Genomic DNA, 22,974 nt, shown 5'->3' with positions numbered 1-22,974 from the left:
TTTCTCAGAAAACAGTTGCCCTCACTGTCAAAAGTGCTATGAGAGCGGTGAGAGAGACTTTATAGTGAGCTGTAACTCACTATAAAGCATCCCAAAAATTCCTGTCACTTCTCAATGCTGTCCTTTCAAAAAGGCCAAAAAATACATAAAAAAAATACAAACTAAACCCACTTGCTTGAATCCTGTCATATATATTCTACCATTTGACTAAGTGGTTCTGTCTGCTAAATATAGATTTTACATCCTTGTTTTGTAAGTATAGATATATTTGTCGTAAACAAGTTAAGTCCCAAATTTTAACAAGACCTGATGTATAAATTAGATGTTTCTCCGCTTAGTGTTGAATTCAGACCAAAAAGTCTTGCTGGCAGTTTGACAGCTGTTTCCATGTTCAGTGCAAATTAAAACGGAGGAGGAAAATGATCAGTTCTGCTCTGCTGCTGTACCACTGCTGCAGCTGCCGAGACTGCCACATGCTCCCTTTATCTGCCGGCTTCTTCTCCCAACATAAGAGCTTTCATTTGCCCAACTTTTACATACTGAATACAGTGGATGTCGTAATAGTTTTCCATAGTGCAGTGAGTCATTTACACAGCAGGGGCATAAAGCAGTTCCATTCATCGTGACAACCAAAAATTGGATTGCCATGTCACTATAATTCTATAACCACATGTGTAATCCTGTCCTGGATTCTGAAATGAAAGCGAGAATATGTCAGCTTAAAGATGTTGTCAGACACGGCAAGAGTAAATAGCAAGGCAGGCCTGAAACACACCAGGCTTCGATCATCTTCCCAGAAAGAAAAATGCACTTTAACCGTCTCCTGACAAGATATGAGCTAGTGCGCAGCACTTTATGTTCAGTGTTCAACCACATCAAGTGTGAATGGTTAGAAGACGCTCATACATCAAGAGGGATCCGGACAGACTGTGATGTCAGTCATTCAAGTGTGAGCATGTTCTAGTGCAAAAGTCAAATGGGAAGAAAAATGACCAAAATCCACCGTCACCACTTAGGTCATTTCTTTATCAGTATTGAATAGTAGTGAATATGTAGCCCGGTTTCCAGACCTCTGAATCACTGCATGCCTCAGTGAGTTAGAGGAAAAAAATCTTAATGTTTTGGCTGGATCAAATGAGTCAGCCTATTTAGCATTGCACTCCTATAATATTGTCAATATCATGATGGGCAGTTCTAAACAAAAAGATCAACATTGATGCAAATGGATAAGGATAGTTCGGGTCTTTTAATGTGAAATGTAGCTATGTTTTGAATGTTTTTGGCGCTTTAATCAGCTGTTAAACAGCCGCCTCCTTTGGCACTACATTCCGTTTGTGTGTAGGGATACGGACATTGTACGGTTTAAGGAAAGTAGTGCCAGAGGAAAAGGCTGTTTAATGGCAACGTAAAGCGGCAAAATGTAAAAAAAAAAAAACAAAGCACACACTTAAACCGATATATATATTTTGGGTGGGACTTATAAATATGTCTTTGCTGCTGGCACGGTTTCAGCAGTACAGTGCCCTGCATCCTGCCGGCACTGCGCGCTGCTGTTCCACAGTGGTTAATGTAGTAGTGGCTAATGTAACCTCAAGCAGCTAGCCTCAAGTAGAGATGTGGAGCAACAGAGGACTGGTAAGCTTAGGCTACTTCCTGCTAACTCCACACCCAGATTCTTCTCATTTTCATTTTTCATTTTTTTTTTGTCTTCAGGCCCGACCGATGCTGACTCAAGTGACATAGGTTGGAACAATTTATCAGACTTTGTGCAGCTCTGTCTGGAACCACAAAAGGGTTCATAATACTTTTTTTTCTCACATATGCAGTAGTACTTCTCAACACCTGCTCACTGCTGTGGTTAGCTGCTGATGGAGTCTGTCACTGCTGCAGTGGCTCACATGGTGTTTGTCTCAGGGGCGGTGTGCTTTGTGCTACTGGGTTAGCTACTGACCTATGGTCTCTGCTGCAGCAATATGTTCTTCATCTCAGAGGCTGCGCACAGTGAGTGCAGTGCAAATTTTTTATTGCTAACTGTATCCAACTACCTCATGTCTCATGCACATATAGGAAAACAGCAATCATCCTAATGAACATAAACAACGAACATGGCCATTGTTAGTGCGTAAAAGCAGTTTGATCTGTAGGTTGGGTTCTGCAAGGGCACACAAGTTGAGTGCAGCGCAGAAGTCTATTAGACTAAAGGGGAGGGTGTAATGGAGTCTTTGGTGGTGGTCAGTGGATTTGACCGATCGCATTGATTGGACTGGGTGTTGGCAGAAAAATAGTTAAATACATGAAAGATGGCCACCCAGACAACTGTCACAACACAAACACATCATCCCACCAACATGTTTGTTTCTTATAACCATGAACACAATCTTTTCCATAAGCTTATCCAAGTAGTTTTAGCTGCCTAAATGTAACCAAACCATGAACCATAGAAGTGGCTGATTAGTAAATGCTAATATTGATGTATGTTTTTAAATTCTTTTAAACATTTAAATACTGTCCAACTTGTTTTTGTAGCTATCAACCACATGGCATGGGGTTGCTCAGTTCTCATGGAGATGCTTTACATGTTATTACAATATTAGCTGTATAATGGAGGGAGATGGTCATCTGTCTTTGTTCAAAGATGGTCTCTGGTGTCAGATATGAATGTCTTATGAATATCTTTTCTCCTCTCCACCCATCCACTCACTTGTGGTTTATGATCTTTGACCTCATTCAAGGAGGTGCTATGAGCAGTTTTGGTCTGGTGTTCACAGACAGCTGATATGATATGAATAAATTGTGTATACGTGCAATTGTGTTTTGAATCCGCTGACAAAGGACTTAATTTGTTCCGTACAAATAAGAAATTACGTTTCACTTTTTCAGATTTTGGAGAAGTATTGCATGAGATATTGGTTGTTAACTCACATGATAGGGATGTGCTAGCTGTTTATGGTCAGTCAGACAAGAGGAGCAATCTGGTTGTAATCTTTATTGTCTGTCTTTACATCTTCTCAGTAAGTTATTATTGCATTATCTCTTAACTACGCATTTAACAGGAGCTACTTTGCATTATCACTTAAAGCTGCAGAGGTCTTCGGAAGAAGAATTAATTTATCCAAAGATTTATAACATTGTTTATTGTCTTGTTTAGCAGTGTATCAAATTAATAATGAGTCAGAGCAGATAAATCAATGGGTGTGTTTCTTTTTGAGCAGAGAGAAAGAAACCAAAATGATTTTGTGTTTGGTTCTCTCCAAGCACAGCTCTGACATCTATAGTAATGCTCGGAGAGGAAACAGCTTCTAATGTTCTGCCTTCATTAGCCTACTTCGAAATCACTTGTTTTGATCCGGCGGCAGCAGCTGAAATGTTATGCACACAGTATGACCTCTTTTTGTTTGAGTAAAGACTCATCCCACGTGGAAGGAAGCTCACGTTGTGTATAAAATCGTTTTATGGAGGACAGATGTAAAGAAATATCTTCTATTTTCTTTCTTACGAAACTGATATCTTTCTTAGGACTATAGGATTGTTTTAAGGACACAGAAATACAATGTGTACATGCATCTCATGTATTTGTGCATGACTCAGTTGGAGCAGATCACATATGACCCTTTACTAAGCCTGGCTCCCCTTCCTCTCTGTTGCCTATAAAGCTTTTTGTTCTAGCAATGCTAGAACAAAATCTAGCATTTTAGCATTTTATCTAGCATTTTATCCACAGCAGCTAGCTCGTGGAAGCTCATACAAAAGCTAAAACTCTGTGACTCTTCAACTGAATTGTTAATGTTTCCAGCAGATTCCTCTTTTAAAAGTATTTTAAATATGCACACAATCACATACATCATAAAATGCAGAGGCTAAAGCACCATTTAGCAGACCGTGAAAATAAAAGAGCAACATTGTTCATGTGTAGTTGTGAGCCCTAGTGTTATTATAAAAGAGTATTTAACACAAGATTATAATTAAAGTGTTTTTCATTTTTAACATGACCCTTGGATGGTTTGAAAGCTTACTTTCTGATGAATATGCTTTTGCCAAATTCAATTACAAACAAAATTGCTTTTATTGAAAAAAAAGTCATGAAAATCGATTAGTTTCTTAGCCCCCCATTTTGGTCAAGCCCCACCTTAGCACGGGCAGAGAAACAATCCCAGCACTGTCCATGGACAGGAGGCCGTCCAGGGTCCAAGGCCAGATTGATAGTTAGAGTGGGTTACTGGGTGAGCCACAATGCCTCCCATCTCTCACCAGCGATCCAGAGGGCTGGAGTCAGGGACAAATAAGATTAGATCATCTCATGATGAAGTTGTTCTGTATGCTGACCTTGGGAATTTTTCAATTGCCATTCAGTTGAAAGCCTTTACAATCTGTTGACTGATCACTGTAAACATGGCTACAAACACATTCCCTGTCTTCTCTTGTCACACCAGTAATGGCTGCTACTTCTTCTTGTAACACTGGTTTCCATTGTGGACATTACCCTCCTCTAATTTGAATATCTGATAAAGTTGTTTTTTATATTCCAAAATCTTAAGTAACCAAATCTCATTGGGCCTGTAAGCATTTCCACTTCAAAAAGGAACCCTGAGATGCTGATGTTGAGCCAGATCAGTGTATCACTATACACCCCCAGCTGTGACAATCAGAAGGAAATATTCAGATATACCTCCTGCAGCGTCACAGCCTCTATTCTTTTGACCGAGGTTATTGCTCAGCTCTTTGTTCACTTGGCTGCAACAGCTCCCTGTCACACTTTTGCGTGCAGTAGAATGAGAGATAATTAACTGTAATGATAATGGCCGCCATTTGGTATTTCGATTAGTATCATTTTAATCATCATTACATTGTTGTCTGGCTGTGACATGACATTAATAGGATGTGGTGATAGTGTGTACATAGCGAGGGGCGACAGGCCAGAGAGCAGCAGCTTCCTACTCTGCTGGAGATGGGGAGAGGGGATGTTGTAGAACACCGGCAGAGCTGCTCATTACTATCAAAGAGCATTTTTTGATCAAATGTACAAGAGACTCTCAAATATTTTGGTCATGAAGGAAGTTGAGAACAAAATCATTCCATCACAAAACTAAGCAGAGTCAAGCACATGCCACGCAGTCAAGCTGACATATTCAGTGAATTAAAGAACAGATGTCTTCTAATAATCATTTCTTGTGAAATAAAGAAAAGCAAGTGTACGTTCTGCCTGTATAAATGTTGGAGTTTATAATCTCACATTCAAATATTTACAGATAAGATGAGTTGGATCTATCAGAGAGAATAATGTTTAAGCTACATGATAGATCTACTGTCCATACAGTACGTACTTTGTTTGTAATGTGGAAAGTCAATCCAGTTGTGACTTCATTGCAGGTATTGGTCTCTTAGTCAGTGACAGTGTTTCACTCTCCCCCCCTACTGGAAGAACGCTGCAAGCTGTTTGAGGGGACCTCTTGTTTAGCTGTGACTTTCTTTGATTGGATATGCCATGTCAATTAAAGTATTCATGTTGACTTCTTAATACACTATAATTAGATCCACACACACCTTTTCCCAAAGCCAAACACTGTTCTGATGATATTGGGAATATCTCTGGAAACGATCCAACATGCTAAATCCTTTGTCACAGCATCACCCAAATGTGTGTATTACAGCCATGTTATACCTCATGTTATGATGTTATAATGGTTCCTCATGTGCATAGCATTGCATCAGCATGTCCTGCCTGTCCCTTAGAAATGTGCTTTAGCTGCAGTTTTCCCGGAATTGTCCTTGTCCACCAATGGTCAGAAGTTTCAGGCAGCAGAGCGCTACATAACTGTGTAAAAACAGTGAGTCTTCACGGAGTATGAGCATAAATTGTTGAATTGAATGTGAAAAGCATGGCTCTAATGGTGTACTTATAAATATGCTGCATCTGTCTCCGTGGATACTCACGTCATATCCAAGCATGTAAAGGTTAAAGTCTTTTGCAATAATGAAAGAGTAATACTGCCATATAACAGTAAGAATAATGACCAGTGAGCCCCTATTTAATGCTTTCATTCTTCAAAATAAATGTTGTCATCTGCCTTTCTCCACTGTACTGAAAATGTACTGAACCATGACCCAAAACCAAGATACATTCCAAATGTGGTTTGGTTAGTTGGTAACATCAGACCTTAATTAAACATGTGATTAATTTTGGAGGCAGCCGCCAGCGCCAATTTCCAAGCCGCCACCACTTAAAATGATCAATGTCAGCAAAAACTAACGCAATATAATTATTCCACATCTTCATCACAGTTTTTTTTAACATGCAGTGACTGCAGTTGTCCATCACGGCGCTGTCACAGTGCCTGAATACCTCTGTAGTCTGCCTATATTATGCTATCATGCTCCCTCAGTTAAACCTAACTGCTTAGCCTAAAGTATCTGAAATTGTGGTTTATTGGCATGAATTAAAAATGTTTTGGCAATAACCAATCAAAAAATCTTCGCCATGGCACCTACCACCAGCGCAGTGTTTGGTGCCAGGAATATCCCTGCTGAGCCACCAACCCGAAGCTTTTATCTGGGAACGAACCTCCGAAATCATCACAAATCCTCAGCCTTTTTGTTTCTCTCGCCCTGTGTGTGTCTGCTGTTGACTTTCTTTGTCAGCAGTATGTTTTTTTTAAAGTCACACAAAAACACGACTCATGAGATTTTTCTTAGCCTGCGATTTCAGATTCACAACAGCAGGTGAGCCATGTGAGTGTAAGAGGCTTGATAACGTTGCATCATTGTTAATGATGCAGTAGAGTCAAAACTATCGAAACCAACATGGTATGAAATGACATCACAACAACCAGGTGTACTCACAAGCTTTTACAAAACAGCAGCATAAGAAGGGAAACATTCAATAACACAATCAGTGCTTTTACTGGTGGGATGTTATGCCAGAGAACTCACTCTCATTGTTTCTCTGCAGTGCAACAACAAAATGTCCCTGTTCTTCTCGTTTTACAGATTATACTGACATGTTAGTCCTTTAGGTTTTGATTCCAGGTATCCTAGATTGTTTTTTCATGCTATTATCTAGTGCACGCCTTGTGCTGTCTTACCCTGGCATGCATTACTGTCTTTCATGCTTCACTGAAAGATTATGTCTTAACTGACAGTGACGATTTAATAAACTGAGGCGTTCTCACTGCACATTTCAAAGTGCATCTGAAGCAGTAATTTACATTTGGCATGTAATAAGCAGCTTGGTAGTTAACAGCCAACAATTTTGACTTCATCGTCTTTATGTGACAAGGCAAACACAACACCTTTTCAATTAGAGAAGTCATTTAATGTGGAAACAAGCAACTTCCCTGCTGTTTTGTTCCCCAATTAAACTGTTGCACCATTTTTCCCAGACTGACTCATTGTCACTCAGATAGGGTGTTATATGTTATATAATATCATAGAATTACAAAAATTGCATATACGCTGTTATTTGATGGTAACACCCGAACAAAACAAATTACATCACACCTTAACTGATATTTCCACAAATAAACGGTTTCTGTTATGTCAGAATTTCATGCATATTTCGAACAACATGGCACAGGTCAGTAGCCTGTAATTGAAACAGCATGGTTTAATATCCAGTTTTTCTACCAGGGTCACGGCCTGTCAGTCATTGTGCCTCTAAAGGGAGAGGTGAGGTATGTCTGAGCTCTAAAATGGGTCTGCTGTTGACCAAAAACACCAGTCCCATGCTCAGTCTCACACATCACACAGTCAGTGGCTTCCAATCAAACAAGTGGCCTGTAGGTCAGACTGTAGTCTGTGAGAACACGAGTTGTGGATGAAACACAGAAATTCAATAAAATATCAACCAAGTTTTGGATCCTTAGGTTAAGATTGGAGGTGAGTCAAGCAGTTTTTGAAGCCGGGCTGTCTCCATGCACAGAGATTGAAAATGCATTATTCAGGTGTGCCTTTGGCCTAATGTGAACCATGATGAAAGTAGATTTTAGATTAACAATGTGTCGACACTGTCTTTTTGCTCTGAACCACAAGTCCAGAGGGACATGTGGGACAAGCCTCAGTGGGTGAAAAAACACTGCCCTCTGTTGGTCCAGAAATATTTACTAGCCCCACAATGTGACCACATTCACCAGGACACACATCTCCCAAGCTTACAATCCAATCTCATTCATACCATTATTAAAATCATGTTGCCATTGACTCACATCATATTGGTGACAATGCAGGGTCACCCTGCTGAAATTAATCATCCTCAAACTCAAAGCAAGACAGTTGCTTTCCCTGTCACTTGATTTGTGAACAACACACACACACTGTCTGACTGGTTGAAATCTTGTTCTATCTGGTGAAATTAATAAAACATGTGCAGCTGTGTGATCTGGCACAACCCCAAATGTCAGCAAGAGGAAGCAGTAGCAAAATTTCATGGATTTTATGAGCCAGAAATCTTGCAAGTTGAAGCCAGAACTAAATGTCCGTCAGATGGACATGTTTGAATTCAGGATTGTTGACATTACTGTATGTAATGACTTTATTGATTGAACTCAGGGCTGTCAAGTTATTAAAAAAAATGAATCTGCTTGAAATATTTCAATGCAAATGTATTTTGGTAGATCAGTGAATAAATGGATATTCTTAACTTTCAAAGAGTTGATATTTTAAGCTTTAAGTACTCTGATCATTGCTGCATGAATTGCACAAAATGGTGCTCCTACCAACAGTTCCATCTGGACGTTTTATTTGAAGTACCACTCAAGTGTGTGTTGGTATTTCTATGCTCTTTCCTGACAATGTTTTAAAATCTTTGACAAATAACTTAATTTTGAATTTTGCATGCCGTTTCACTGCCTGACTTCCGGTCTGGCTCGATCTGCTCTGTGGTCCACTTCTGTCAAAAATAGTGTATTCTCTGCAGAGCGGAGCACATAAGCATTGTCTAGAACGGCCGCGATCAGCTCCGGCAACAGTGTAATGCGGCTGTGACGGTCCAGATGGAATCTGGGGTTGACACCCTTCACATTACACAGTCATTTGATCCATTGGGATGCACAAATTAAATTGAGACTTGGGCTGCTATCTTGTTTACATTTGTACTATTAGAAACCAGCCTATGGTTAGGTTGGGGTCATCCCTATGTTCCCACAGCCCAATGGTCCCACAGCCCTATGTTCCCACATTCCTAAGACTTTTTCAAAATTAGGTCTTGTGTTCCTACATTTCCCTTCAATCCTCCCACAAGATTTTTTGGAAGCACTTTATGGTAAATGAATGAATGAATGAATGAATGAATGAATGAGGGGTTAGGGTTAGGATTACAGCTGCAATCTTAGAAATGTGGGAACATAGGGCTGTGGGAACATAGGCACGCTCCCATTAGGTTTGCCATTTTTTATTAGTTGGGAGGTTGTCGTTGTTGTTTCTCATAGAGGTTGGGATTCCGCAGAATGGATATGTTACCGAAATTCAAGGCCAGACCTCTATTTAAGTCCTGAGGCTATATTTTGACTTTTATTGATGGCTATCTTTCGGACTAATGAAACACATTTAATACATGCTGGTTCTTTGCCTCTACTTATTGGGTGTTTTACAAACACGCTGGATGCATATGATTGCCCTGGTGAGAGTAAGAGTAAAAATAGTTCATATTGATAAATTTGTATTATTTTTTAATTAAATTCCAAATGAAAATACATCTCAAATTGGTCTAAAAACCCCATACTTTGTCAGGATCCATTGGGTTTTTGTTGGGTAGTAGGACTCTATGAGGTGGACTTCAAACATCAAAACAAACTGTCAGACTGTCACGTGAATGTGGCCAGAGGAGGTTTGTTGAGGTTCTGTTGCAGATGTGAGGCAGGACAGCCGGAGGAGGGAGACAGTGACCATAGAGATGGGAGTGGCTCTTAAACAACTTTCCTTCCAATCACTCACTTACACACACACAGGCACTAACTCACGGTCCATTACTGCTGCTCACTCACTCCTGTCCTTACTGCTGCTGCTGCTGCATAGAAATGATTAGCAAACCAATGAGACAATATACAAAATGTCTTTTCGTCATACAGAACCCACGTTCAATAAGCTGCCATATCATATACGGCACGGAACAATCCTGTGATTGAATTGCCACTTCATGGCATTTTTCCAATCCTGCTTGTAATGTTTTTTTCGACTGCAAGCAGGTAGTGCAGTTACTAGAGTGGTGTGTTTGTGTGTTGTTGTGAGCCCCGGGCTCTTTTCTCTGATCAAGAAGAGTCTTCACTTCTGGGCCCTAATGCTTGCCTTTAAGTCAACACCGCAGCACTATGAATCCACAGAACCTCCAGCTACCTGCAAACTAATACACCTCCTCCCAACCCTACACCCTTCACCGACTTCCTCTCTGGCTGAGAAGATTGAAGACATGCTTTAATGTCCTATAGCTCCGAAGCACCATGTGCTGTGAGGGAAACGTTGCCTATAGATTCTCCTGCTAAGATGAGTGCAAGAAAATAAGAGATCATACTCTTTCAGCTGTTTTGCGGTAGCTCTGCTTTATTGTTTTTAATTTGGAATTCATAGTACAGTCAATTCTGTTTCACCCAATAGATGTATCCATTGTTTACAATGTGACCGGAAGCAAACCTGATTGACATTATCCCGGCAGACATGCCCAGCAGTACTCATCATAAACTCATCTCCTCCCTATAAGCCTGTTACGTAGTGGACCATTCGGCTCTTTGGCCCAAGGATTAGAGGTGTGAGGAAATCACTAAGCAAGAGGCAGAGGGACAGAGACATCCAAATGTGTGCTTTCTGATGACGCTGTGAGTTCTGGGTATTTCACAGCTAGAACATGTGCTTAAGATCACAGCAATGTCTGTGGATCAAGCTTGTTTCCATCTTCACAGTGTTTCTTCCTATGCAATCTTAGCAGTTGTTGCTGAAGCCTTGTGTCTATAATGACTGGCAGCTTCTCGTCAGGCCAAATTGATGATCTCCTCGTCAGCACTGTCGACCCGAGGCTCATTTTTGATGGTGGCAGACATCCGTAGGCATGTAATGCAGACATCAAGACAAAGTCTCTAAGTCTAGTCCAATTCCCCAGTGACCAATTCTTAATGATGGGTTAGACAGGAGATGTGTGAGATCAGTGTCGCTCCAGTCCGCAAAGATGCATGATGTTTGTACTGTCGAAGCAAGAAGATAGCCCCTGATGGTATTACTCGTCCCCTGCTATCGAGGGAGGGGTTTAGTGAATCAGATGTGCAACACACAGTGAGTAAATGCAGCGACCAATCTAGCATTATTCATCAAACTGACAAACTAACCCCCTGTACGTTTTCTCCATGGCTGTGATCCGACTGAAAATATCTCCCATCAGGGTTGGTCACATTCGCTAAGACTAGACAGGGCACTGAGCAGGAGGGACTCGTGGACCTACAGCCATGGCGGTGATATCTCCAGTTTGTGTATGAGCAGAGTGGGATTAAATGTCAGTAAGTCTCTGGAGAGGGGACAGAGAGGGTCTTTCGTCCATCGTTATTGTCATGACAACTGCTGTAAACCCCTGGTCTGTGATTGATGTTTCAACGCTTCCATCCACCTCACGTCTTGTCATGACAAAAAGGTTCAGCCATTTCGGCACGTGTGTACTCGTGTGAGGAATGTGCAGCCGACTGTGATACATGCAAGGCATACTCTGCAGTCATGTTATCTGCTGAGTGATGCTGCAGCTTTTTATTTTGTTGTTAAGCAATTTGCCCCCTGTCTATTTTCAAGCCTCATTTTGTATCACACAATACCATGATTGACTCCACCCTCCCTTCCCTCTCACTGATTAGGGCATATATCTTCCAGGCTATATAACTTTACATTTGTGCTGCAGTTAGTTAGGAGATCTGGCTGAAATGCTTGCTAAAACCAGCATTTGCTCATCTGCTGTCTTGACACGTTTTAACTTAAGAGAGAAAAGGTCATCTCACTGCAAACTGAGAAAAGGCAAGGCCCTCTTTTCCAGACATGCTCTGTGGTGTCATTCAGTTGAATTACTTCTCCTTGATAGTCCTTACAGTGACAATGTGCCACCAGTTTCTTTAACAGGTCCATTAACAGATGTGAGGCACATTCACTACTTAATATGGGGCTGTTGGCCAGTGTGTTGCTTTTTAAGCTGACCTTACTGCACTTTCCAGGCAGCTGATGGATTTGGTCCTTTTACAACTCTTGTTAAATGTACAATTATCTGTCACTGTAAAGCTACCAAGCTGAATGAAGCAGAAAATCTTCCATGTATTTTTTATTTCATTCAGCATCTATTTGGCAAATTAGTGCCTCTGTGTGTAACTGGGCTGTTTTACTTCAGGACAAATCAGTGATGAGATATACAAGTATACATGTATGGATTACACAGAGGTAGACGTTTTCACCCAAACACTGCAACCACAATTGGGTAGTGCTACACTTGTTTGCATTTCCTACTAACATTGGCAGTGTTCCTGGGTGGGTCCCGGCTAGGGATCATACCCATGTGACTGCACTGGTGACCCTGATGGTTGGCTAGCATTAGCACTGAACACAAAGTACAATTGAAGCTGATGGGAAGTTCCACAGGTATTTGGTCATAAACCAAAGTATTTGGCAAACAAATTATGACCTGATCATGGTTTTAGATGAAAAGTTAAAGCATCATCAAAGTTGTTGCAATTTTCCTGAGGGGAACATGTCCATGAAACACTTCATGGCAATCAATCCAAATTCTTGCAAAGATGTTTTACTACAAGCCACAAAATGGCCACCTCTTGAGCTCCTTTGTAGCTGAATGATTACAGCGCATGACTGCATGGCCACAACTGCCACCGGTTTGATTCCAGCCGGCAACCATTGTTGCATTTCATATCCCAAATAATCACAAAAACGCCAAACTCATGAGGATTCTGGTGGATCACCGAAGTCAGCAAGATGTATTCTCTGAGGACCATGAATGCCTGTACAAATATCATCGCGGTCCATCAAGCAACACGTCCTCATATCTCAATGCCAGAGAAGGTATTTTGCCAATCTCCCAAAATGCTACGTTTGGCCATTCTCTAAAACAACGTATATGACTGTTGGAGAGTACCAGTGACAGGCGCATCAGACAAACACGTGGTTAACGTTGTTAAACAGTCAGATTTTGGTTAGGTTAATGCAACAAAACTTCTTAGGTTTAGGAAAGATCATGGTTTGGGTTAAAACATGTATGTTAGTTCGGATTAGGGCGAGGGGTTATGTACATGAGTTAACATACATTACATATGAGACATACAGTAATTTATGTGAGTTAACTTAACTGGATAAGTTAAAATAATTTTGTAGACTTATGGCTTCACATGGGACATAAACAGGGATCTCCAGGGTGAAAGTCCAGTCCCATCCATCCACCCAACCTCCTCCATATGCAGACTTTTTTCGCTCTTTATACTATGTCAACAGACTTTGCTCCCATCATAATTACTACAGCCACTAGAGGTCGTCGCCTAACAATAGACCTACTGTAATATATGGGTCCACAGACGACCTACACGACAAGGACAGTCTGACTAAATAATGGTTGCAAAAAGTTTGCACGTCCTACATGTAATGCCATTCTGGTGAAGCTTCTTCCTGGCTGGGAGGTAGCTCATGGCTGTCACCCTTTCTTGCCCAACAGTATATTTGCAGACTTTATATAAGTTCCAGCTTTTGCAGGATTTTCTTAATACAGTCTCTGCTCACTGAAACTCTATTACTGTGTTTGCCGGAATAGCTCACTTGCAGCAGTATTAAATGTAATTAAAGCCTTTACCTGCCCAGTCATTTGCACAGTGGTCCATTAGAAGCAGAAGTCTCATCAGCTCTGGATGAGAAGCGCAGAAAGGATTTGATTCCCTTATGATGGCATCCCTCTGTGGACCTGTCCTCAACACAGCCAGTGGTTTCCATAGAGACCGTCGGACCAATCCCCTTTCCACTCTCCCCTCTCCCCTTCTCAGTACAGTAGTACAGAGCGCCATTGCATAGTATGTTACGTTGGTCCCTTTTACAGTGAGTTAATCCATGCTTGGTCAACACCCTCACTGTGCAAATAGACAGGCATGTGAGAGACATGCAGTTGATGGTGCAGGCGTGACAGATATACATAAGAGATTCTTTTGAAATGTTATTTATGTTTGTTTTAGGATTTCATTTGGTGAAAAAACACATGCTTAAGCTCCACATAAAAGCTGTTTAAAACATGTTCAGGTTTATATTCAGAGCACCTCATGTCTTTCCGTTCAGTTATGTTGTGCCATACAGCCGTGCCTCAGAGCACTAACAGATATTGACCATATAGATAGGATTAAGTAGACTTAATGGATACACAGTGCAAGTCTATGGACATGAATATAGATTAAGTAGGTTAAATGCAGCAGAGTGTGTGCTTTGGCTGCTGCTAATGAGATGTGTGTGGCGCCGGTTACATCATAAGACTACTGTACGTGAGCCATCATCCCCACTGTGACCAAGCCTGAATGAGCAGCACGCCAAGTCAGGGTGTGTGTCTATATGTGAGTCTGAGTAGGTGGGTGACCGAGGAAGCTTTAACTGCATGCTAGGCAGTGTGTCTCAGCTATCTGCTCTCCTCCTCCCCTAGACCAGACACAGAAGTTCCCAGCTCAGCCATGACTCACAGATGCCACCATCATTTGTAAGTACTACTACTGTAAATGTTACATGCTGGGGGATTTTGAGGAAAGAGGTGCTAGTCGGGGAAATCTTGGAGTTACTATTTGCCTGCAAAAATGTCCTTGGTACAGAAAACATGTTTTTTTCTTGAAATGCAGAGAGTCAAATATTAGAATTTTTTTCTTATTTCCTGATTATTTGTGGAGTGATTTTAAAACAGATATAATAGAAAATGTATGGTTTTTTGTTGTTGTTGTAGCTTGTGCTGCTGCGTGCATATGCATGTATTTCGGTGCGTGTGCATGTTGTCAACTCAGACAATCAGAAATGCTGCTGTGGGCTGAAACAGACTCCACATAGACTTTTCCGCTGCACCGACAGAAGTAAAGGTGGACAGTATTTGCGTAGCACTGATGATGTCACGCCAGTGGAGCTATTTTTAGAAAGGGGTCTGAAGAAGGCAGGCTTTTTTTCCCCCTCCTAGAGTTATTATTATTCAAAGCCTTTCACCAGTGCGTCCTCTTCTCACTGCCTGTTTAATCTTGCTGTTTTGGTCAATTTTGAGCCTCAAGTTGTAGTCTCTCCGGGTTGGACTGCTAGCTGCGTACAACATTGCCACTTTAAGGCTTTTTGAACATAAACACGATCAAATTTTACAGGATCCAGAGAGAAAGTAGTACAAGACAGTGAAATAAACCAAGTCTGTGCATTTATGGAATGTTTTATTATCTGTTTTAGAGAAAAGGCAGAATTTCCTGTACATTTTGCTAAAATAGAAATAAGGGATAACGACTACTGCATCACAAGATATGCTAATATTTATGAAGGTGATCCATATTAATAATGAATCTGCAAAAACACTGGAATTATTCATGCATTTAAGACACTCTCTATGCTTACCATACAGGAAATTTATAATGTGGTTTCATGTGTCAGGCTTATATGATATGCTGTATGCTGAACATTTTTTGAAATGACTTGTTAAAGGATAACTAGCGTTTTTTACAACCGGGACCTTATTTCTAGCATAAAATACGATGATTTACTCACCCAGATAACTTTGGTGTCATTTGGCGTCGTTCGGACGAAATTAGATCCAGTGTAGCGCCAATATATCCATATAATGCGAGTGATCCGGGCACCAAAGCGCAGCCTCTATGAGCATTATCTGCCACGAAACTAGTTCATTTCACCAATATTTTGTTACGATATGCTAGTGCTATTCCCCTCTGAGTCCGGGCTCGTCTGTTATCAACATCCGGGGTCTGTAGGTTGCCCTACTACCTCTGACCTGGAAGATGTCGTCTCTGAGCTGCACGCGCACCCGCGACAGCCGGCTTGTTTACCTGTAGCTGCTACTGCTAGTTTGACCCCGGATGTTGATAACAGACGAGCCCGGACTCAGAGGGGAATAGCACTAGTGTATCATAACAAAATATTGGTGAAATGAACTAGTTTCGTGGCAGATAATGCGTTATATAGAGGCTGTGTGTCGCTGCCCCGTTACTCGCATTATATGAATATACCGGCGCTACACTGGATCTAATTTCGTCCGAACATTTCCCAAATGACACCAAAGTTATCTGGGTGAGTAAATGATCATATTTTATGCTAGAAATAAGGTCCAGGTTGTAAAAAACAGTAGTTCCCCTTTAAAGGGTAACTCCACTAATTTAACACATTAAAGTGTGTTTACAAGTCTTGAGGAGTACTACTGCAAATGTGTAAGTGAGTAATATAAAACCTTTTGTGGCTCTGGAAGAATCTCTATGTAATCTGCTGAATTTCCTCCAGTGATATCATGCAGTGGCTACGTTGCAGGCTCCAGGTTTTGAGAAGGAAGAAGAATTTTGGAATTTAAAAAAAAAAAAGTGAAGTCTCTGGTTCTGCTGTATCGATGTTGATCATTTGTTTTTAAACCACAATGAGTCCAACAGTGTTAGAGCAGTGCAACGCTAGGCCAGTGTACTCCTCCTCAAAACCTGGCACCTATATTGCCCACAATGCAATTTAGCCAATGAGTGACATCATTGGAGGCAATTAGCTTCCTCATGGGCGCAAATTATTTTATACTACTTTTACACATAATCAGTAGTACTCTTCAAGACCTGTAAACACTTTTAATATGTACAATTGGTGGAGTAAGCCTTTAAACTGACACTGTGCCACATCAGTCTCAGCTGTACCAGACAATGGGCTTTTTGGGGGGGGGCTACGTCAACCTCTTGTTAATCCCACTGTCTGTCTATTAGTCCCAGGACATTCATTAGGATGTCATTTTATCTGACATCCAGGGAATCACATAAAAGTCATATTTTCTGCTTCACTAGTGCTGGATTGCATAACAAAGAAGGAGCCTCCATCTGTTCCACCCAGGGCTCGCCTGCACTAGGCAGGGTTTTCATAATATTACCAAGCAGCCCCTCCCCTCCACTCCCCTCCCCCGTTCAGGGCACAGCCGTAAAGCCGCAGCATTTGCAGAGCCGGGGATCTACTGCGATGGCTGATCATGTGATCCACTCAAGGTCGCTGGTGGGTCTGTGCCGAGTTTCCTGAGGAGCCCTGAGCAATCACATGGTGAGCCAAGAAACACAGGCACCATGGAGCAGGAGTGTGTTGTACTGAGTGTTGGTTTGACTTGTTTGAAACATTTTCCTGTCTGGTTTTAAGCGGGCTAGAGAATAAAGAGGGCTTCCATTGTTGACCTTTCATTCACACAGCAGTTGCTCTTTTCTAACTAATGGTGGGCAGGGTCAAGTGCATCAGTGTAATGCTGATGCTCCACATTAGCTTTTAGGTAGATCATTACCACTTTGTTGCTGTGTCTCTCATGAAGGCACATGTATATGTTGTTCTAAAGAGCTAACATAAGTAGCTAATAACTGCTAATGCAGTCCTCTTGACCGACTCCATAATTGTCTATAGATGCCAGCAGTGGTTCCAGCCTTGTATTTGAGACATTTGTCCCCCCCAGTCTTTCAAATAAAAGATTTGAGAGAATTAGGAAAGCTTTGAAAAGCTGTAATCAGCTTCTCATCCATTTTGCACTTGCTGGGCAGAGCGATCTAGAACTAATCCAATCTGTGGTGACACAAGGAAGTGTGGAAATCAGATTGGGGGATCCTATTCTCTCGTGACAAGCATCCATACACTGACTGAGTTTCTGTGGTCATCGGGCTCAGTAGGAAATAACTGGCTGTGTTTTAGATCCTTCATAACAGTGCCACAGTGTAAAAATCCATTACAGATGAAAGTCTTGTTGACCGCTCTTCTGCGATCCACACACAAATAGCTCCACGTGTCCCCCAGCCCACACCACCACCACAGCCACCAGGAAGCTCTGTTGTGCCCTCAGTTTTACAGACGTCTCTTTTATAATGTGCTCTTTGGGGAAAATGCTTTTTGGGCCGCTGGGGATTTTTTTGCGCAATACCACTGGGTCAGATTGGAAGTAAGGCTGAGAAGCACCCTCTAGCTTTTTCTAGATTTTATATATATTTCAGCAGTATTGTCAGTTTTTACCTTGAACTGGAGGTAGTGTAAATAAGTACTTAAATAACTCATTGCAAGTAAAATAAGAGTTGCATTTTAAAATAAAATAGGCTACACAAGAGAGCCTTTGAAAAGCATGCCTCTAAAGTGGTGATTCCCCTTTTTTTTCTTTTCAGATCCATTTCACATCTTAACATTCTCAACCAAGTGTATAAAAACAATCTCAACTCCTCTTAACAACTGAACAGTCTTCCCCTCTTAGACCTCACTCCCCCACTTACTCTTGTTCAGTGAGAGAAGTGCACTTCAGCTTTTCCTGCCAGGATTTTAAATCTGTGCTGTAATGGTGTCAGGCCCGTCCTCATACACCTGTGGAGGTGCTCTTTGTGAGCCTGGAACCATATCTTGTTTCAATAATGTTCACAGTGGAGAAAGCTGCCTTCATGTATGGTGCCTTTAATTCAGATTCAGATTCAGATTTATGTTTGCTTAAAAGACTTGTGCTTCGTCTCACAGTGACGCTTCACATTGCTGCTTTTAATAATCGCCACGGTATCAGAACGTATGAGACGCACTGGTTTTAGACTGCCTGTGGGAAGAATCAACATGTTCAACGAGTCCATTCTGGGTTAACAGCTCTGTTTTCGTTGTCTACTTCTCTCTTTTTAGAGCACCACATGTGACATACCTCTTCTCTGACTCACATTTCCTCTGACAGATGTGTATTTGTATATTCTTTCACTCACTCGAGTCAACCTGCTTCTCCAAATGCGCTGATTTGATTGTCTACGTTGCGTCACGTGAGATGATTTACATTGCATGCAATTGGTCTGTGGGTTTCTGTGGGCCACTAAAACAGTACTGTATAGGCTAGAAAAGTGGCGCCAGTGCATACAGAAATGCTCCATTAACATGTAATAATTCTCAATAATTTATTGGTTATAGGTCCGGGTCCAGATAGGACAGTGTCTGGGTCCGGACCAGAACCGCCGTCCACCAATTGGTGACCTCTGCTGTAGGGCCTGGCTGGGAGGCACATTTGTGCTGTTGGTCTAACAGTTAATTGGTCTGCAAAAATTCTTCTTCTTCTTCTGCTGCTTCTTCTTCTGCGTCTGCTTCTGCTTCCTCTTCTACTTGTTTGTTTGTTCAAAACCTGATGACTAATGGTATCCCAGCATGTCTTCACAGTGTTCCACAAAGTCATTACACAGCTTTTTGGAACACTGTCTGATCATGCTGGGCTGCTCAGATAATCAGGTTGAACACAAACTTGTGGAGTCCATGCCAGTTTGGGCATCATGAAAGCAAAATGAGGACACCAAAAACTAGGATATTCCGAAAATCATGGACATGGCATGATATTCAAAACAAATGGAAGAAGTATATGACTAGTGATCTGAGAAGTTTGGATCCCACCATGTATTAATGATACCTTATTGTATCGTATGCATTCTATATCTACTAGATAGAATAGCCAGACTCCTTGTGGCCAGACACGGAGCAACATTAGCATTCATTTGTAGGCATGTCCAATATTCACTTTTCACTGTTCTCTCTGTTTCATCCTACTTCAATGCCTTGGGAAAAGTTTCTTTAGAGTCTAGATTTTCGATGGTTTTCCCCAACTAGTGGCTGACTTCTGTCTGTCTGCTGTTTGGTGCTGGGCAGAATGTGCCAGTGGGTTTATTTCTGTCAACAAACAGCCGCATGCTGTGGCTGGCAGAAAGGCTGATGAGAGCAGAGTTTATCCGCTGAAAAAACTAAACAATGAGCTAAAATAAGCTAAGATGTTAACTAGGGGGCTTCTTTGAGCTGTAAAGTCAGGTGATCATTGTCCGGTAGCTTGTAACTATGATCGACCCCTTTAGAATTACACACAGTCATTGATCTTTTGTTAATAGGCTTTTTCAATAAATAGATCTTCTGATCTTGATGTTTTTCCTTTGTGGTACACAGTATCTGCAGGGTATATGTGTGCAGTTATGGTGTAGTATGGTGTATCTGAGTTTGCATGTGTCTTTGGACACCATCAGAGCCAGTGATAATATGGAAACTCATTTCCAAACAAAGTGATGAAATAATGACTGTGTAAGGACTCTTCTGACAAGTGCTTAACAATTAAATTCAAATGGTTGTTAATTATTGAGAAACTGTGCTGTCAGACAGTGAATGGTGGGGATGTGGTTGATATAGACCCTCTCATTCATCTTACTGTCTGTCTCAACTGTGTGTGTATATACAGTAGCTTAATAAGGCCACATATATCACTCTTCATGACAGCAATATCAAATAAAGCAGTGGGAGCTGCACACTGTGCTCCAGATTGATTGATAGGACTTTATTGGAAAATTCTTTGTCAGCATGTTTCCATAGAGGATATTACAGGACCTCTGGCCATCAACATTGTTCCCAATCTTCTGTTATCACAAAGGTAAATCTATCTAGAGATGTCTGCTCACTTGTCTATAATTAATAGGCCACTGAAATATTTAGGAAGCAGTCCTGGTTAATTTTTAATGCCTTACTCCCTTTGCACCTTTACATCTTGAAAGATGACTGTAGCAGTGTCAAACCACCTTTGTGTTTTGCTTTAAACTGTGAAGAACAGTGTTAATGTCATTCAAATGCTGTTGTTCTGCAGGCCCCATCTTTACTAATGTTTTAATGTTATATAAACAAAGCCAAAGAGCCTAAAACTCATGAGCCCTGGTGGTTTAGCTCCAGTGTGTTGTGTATTTAGTATGCAGCAGTGTTGCTGCTGTTGTTGGTCACTGTGATATAAGAGCTCTGCAGCACAGGGGCATGGCTGTTTTTAGTAGGCAGTAGTAATTACAGCTGGAAGTTGTCAGATGGTACATAAAAGTAGAGACTAATTAAGAGTCATTGTCATCATGTGTGAATAAGCCATAAATAGATCAGGCTTTTTATTCGCTCTTCTGCCACCACTGTTTGTGTTGAATTGATCTAATTGTAAAGTCTCTTTCATGGCAGCTGCAGCTGAGAGTATCAGAGATCAAAGCGGCCTCGCTTTCCCATAAATCTGCATGGAAGCAGATTCAGGCAGCTGGCAGTGCTGAACTAAATACACTAGCTGTACCTGTACAACACACATCTCATGATTAGAGTGAACCAGCCTCTGTTGGCTCTGCACTCAGGCTGGAGCTGTCAGTTATTGGCTGTACTTGCATGCAGGGGATAATGTGATGGGCTTTGCTGTTTACCACAGTTCACTGCCACAGAGCAGGCTGTCTGCTGTAAAGGCAGTTAGCATCATGAGGTATCATCACTCTGCTTTTTGGTAGAGAAACACTGATCACTAATGCTGGAGTCTATGATTACACTATGCTTATTTATAGTAGTCCTGGAACACAAAGATCACTAATCAATGAATCAATCAACAACAACTTTGTTAATTGATTAACACTGAAGTAATTTATGTGCTTGTTGTGCCTTACTGTTCATACAGCTGCACAACAGTGAGTGCAGTTAGATACAGTGCAGCCATGCATGGACTCAGTGTGATACATTGGGCGAGCAAGATTACTACCATTATGCTCTCAGGTACACCAGTACACCACAGGAACAGACACTAAACAACTCACTGGTTCGGTGCCTGACGTGCTCTCCGCTCATGCAAGGTGCATTGTGTTTCAAAGTGTTTTTTAGTAGTTAAAATATCTTTTCAGCACAAGGTGTGGAGTCAAAGGTTTTTTTATTCATAACTTTTGAACTCCCACTCACCATGCTGTTTTGTTTGACAAGCGTTTCCAAGGCGTTTTTGAGAATTACAAATGGCTCTTGGGCCAACCGCAGGACAGAACATTTACCAACAAGAGTTTACTGGGTTATCTTGTTTAATGCTTCAGTGATGTTGAAACGGGAGCTGTCAATAAGCTAGGAAATTCTTGCTCCTTTGCTAAATTTGTTGTGTTAGGACGTTTCATAAGCACTACTCTATAGCATTGCTTGCATGTGGGCATGTTTGCATCCTTTGCCTTTACTTGTTCATTTGCCTCCAATGCAGTGCATCTTTAATGAGCTATAACACCATAACAAAACAGACCACTGTTTGAGTGAGTGATTAGTCTGAGCTATTTGTGCGCTATCGGAGGGAAAAGAGAGTGAGAAAGCACTGTTCTGTTGATACTTTAGAAAATGAGTATTGAAACAGTTTAAAAATCAATATGTATTGATAAATGAATATTTTTGACATCCCTGGAGTGATCAGGACTTTATTAAAGGATAACTACCGTTTTTTACAACCTGGACCTTATTTCTAGCAAAATATATGGTCATTTACTCACCCAGATAACTTTGGCGTCATTTGAAGTCGTTCGGACGAAATTAGATCCAGCGTAGCGCCGGTACATCCATATAATGCGAGTGACGGGGCACCGACACACAGCCTCTATATAACGCATTATCTGCCACGAAACTAGTTCATTTCACCAATATTTTGTCATGATACGCTAGTGCTATTCCCCTCTGAGTCCGGGCTCGTCCGTTATCAACATCCGGGGTCAAACTAGCAGTAGCAGTTACAGGTAAACAAGCCGGCTGTCGTGGGTGCGCGCGCAGCTCAGAGACGACATCTTCCAGGTCAGAGGTAGTAGGTCAACCTACAGACCCCGGATGTTGACAACAGACGAGCCCGGACTCAGAGGGGAATAGCACTAGTGTATCGTAACAAAATATTGGTGAAATGAACTAGCTTCGTGGCAGATAATGCTCATAGAGGCTGCGCTTCGGTGCCCAGATCACTCGCATTATATGGATATACGCGGCGCTACACTGGATCTAATTTCCAAAGTTATCTGGGTGAGT

At 41.4% G+C, this 22,974-nt stretch overlaps 1 protein-coding gene across 5 annotated transcripts in view; it reads left to right on the top strand.

Moving 5' to 3' along the window:
* The window catches only part of iqsec1b (IQ motif and Sec7 domain ArfGEF 1b), a gene marked incomplete at its 5' end in the record, with an annotated part of 214,786 nt that overhangs the window by 105,733 nt on the left and 86,079 nt on the right, over positions 1–22,974 (top strand). The window contains one exon of one of the 5 annotated variants that reach the window (XM_084348728.1): positions 14,618–14,680. The exons of the other annotated variants lie outside the window; for them this stretch is intronic. Coding sequence (XP_084204854.1) covers positions 14,655–14,680 — 26 coding nt within the window. Of the gene's footprint in view, positions 1–14,617; positions 14,681–22,974 lie in introns of those variants that run through there. 5 annotated transcript variants of the gene reach the window in all.

Source organism: Pagrus pagrus (genome assembly GCF_965226575.1).
Source record: "Pagrus pagrus genome assembly, chromosome: 3".
Classification (NCBI taxonomy): domain Eukaryota; kingdom Metazoa; phylum Chordata; class Actinopteri; order Spariformes; family Sparidae; genus Pagrus; species Pagrus pagrus.
This window is presented reverse-complemented; position numbering and strand designations above follow the sequence as displayed.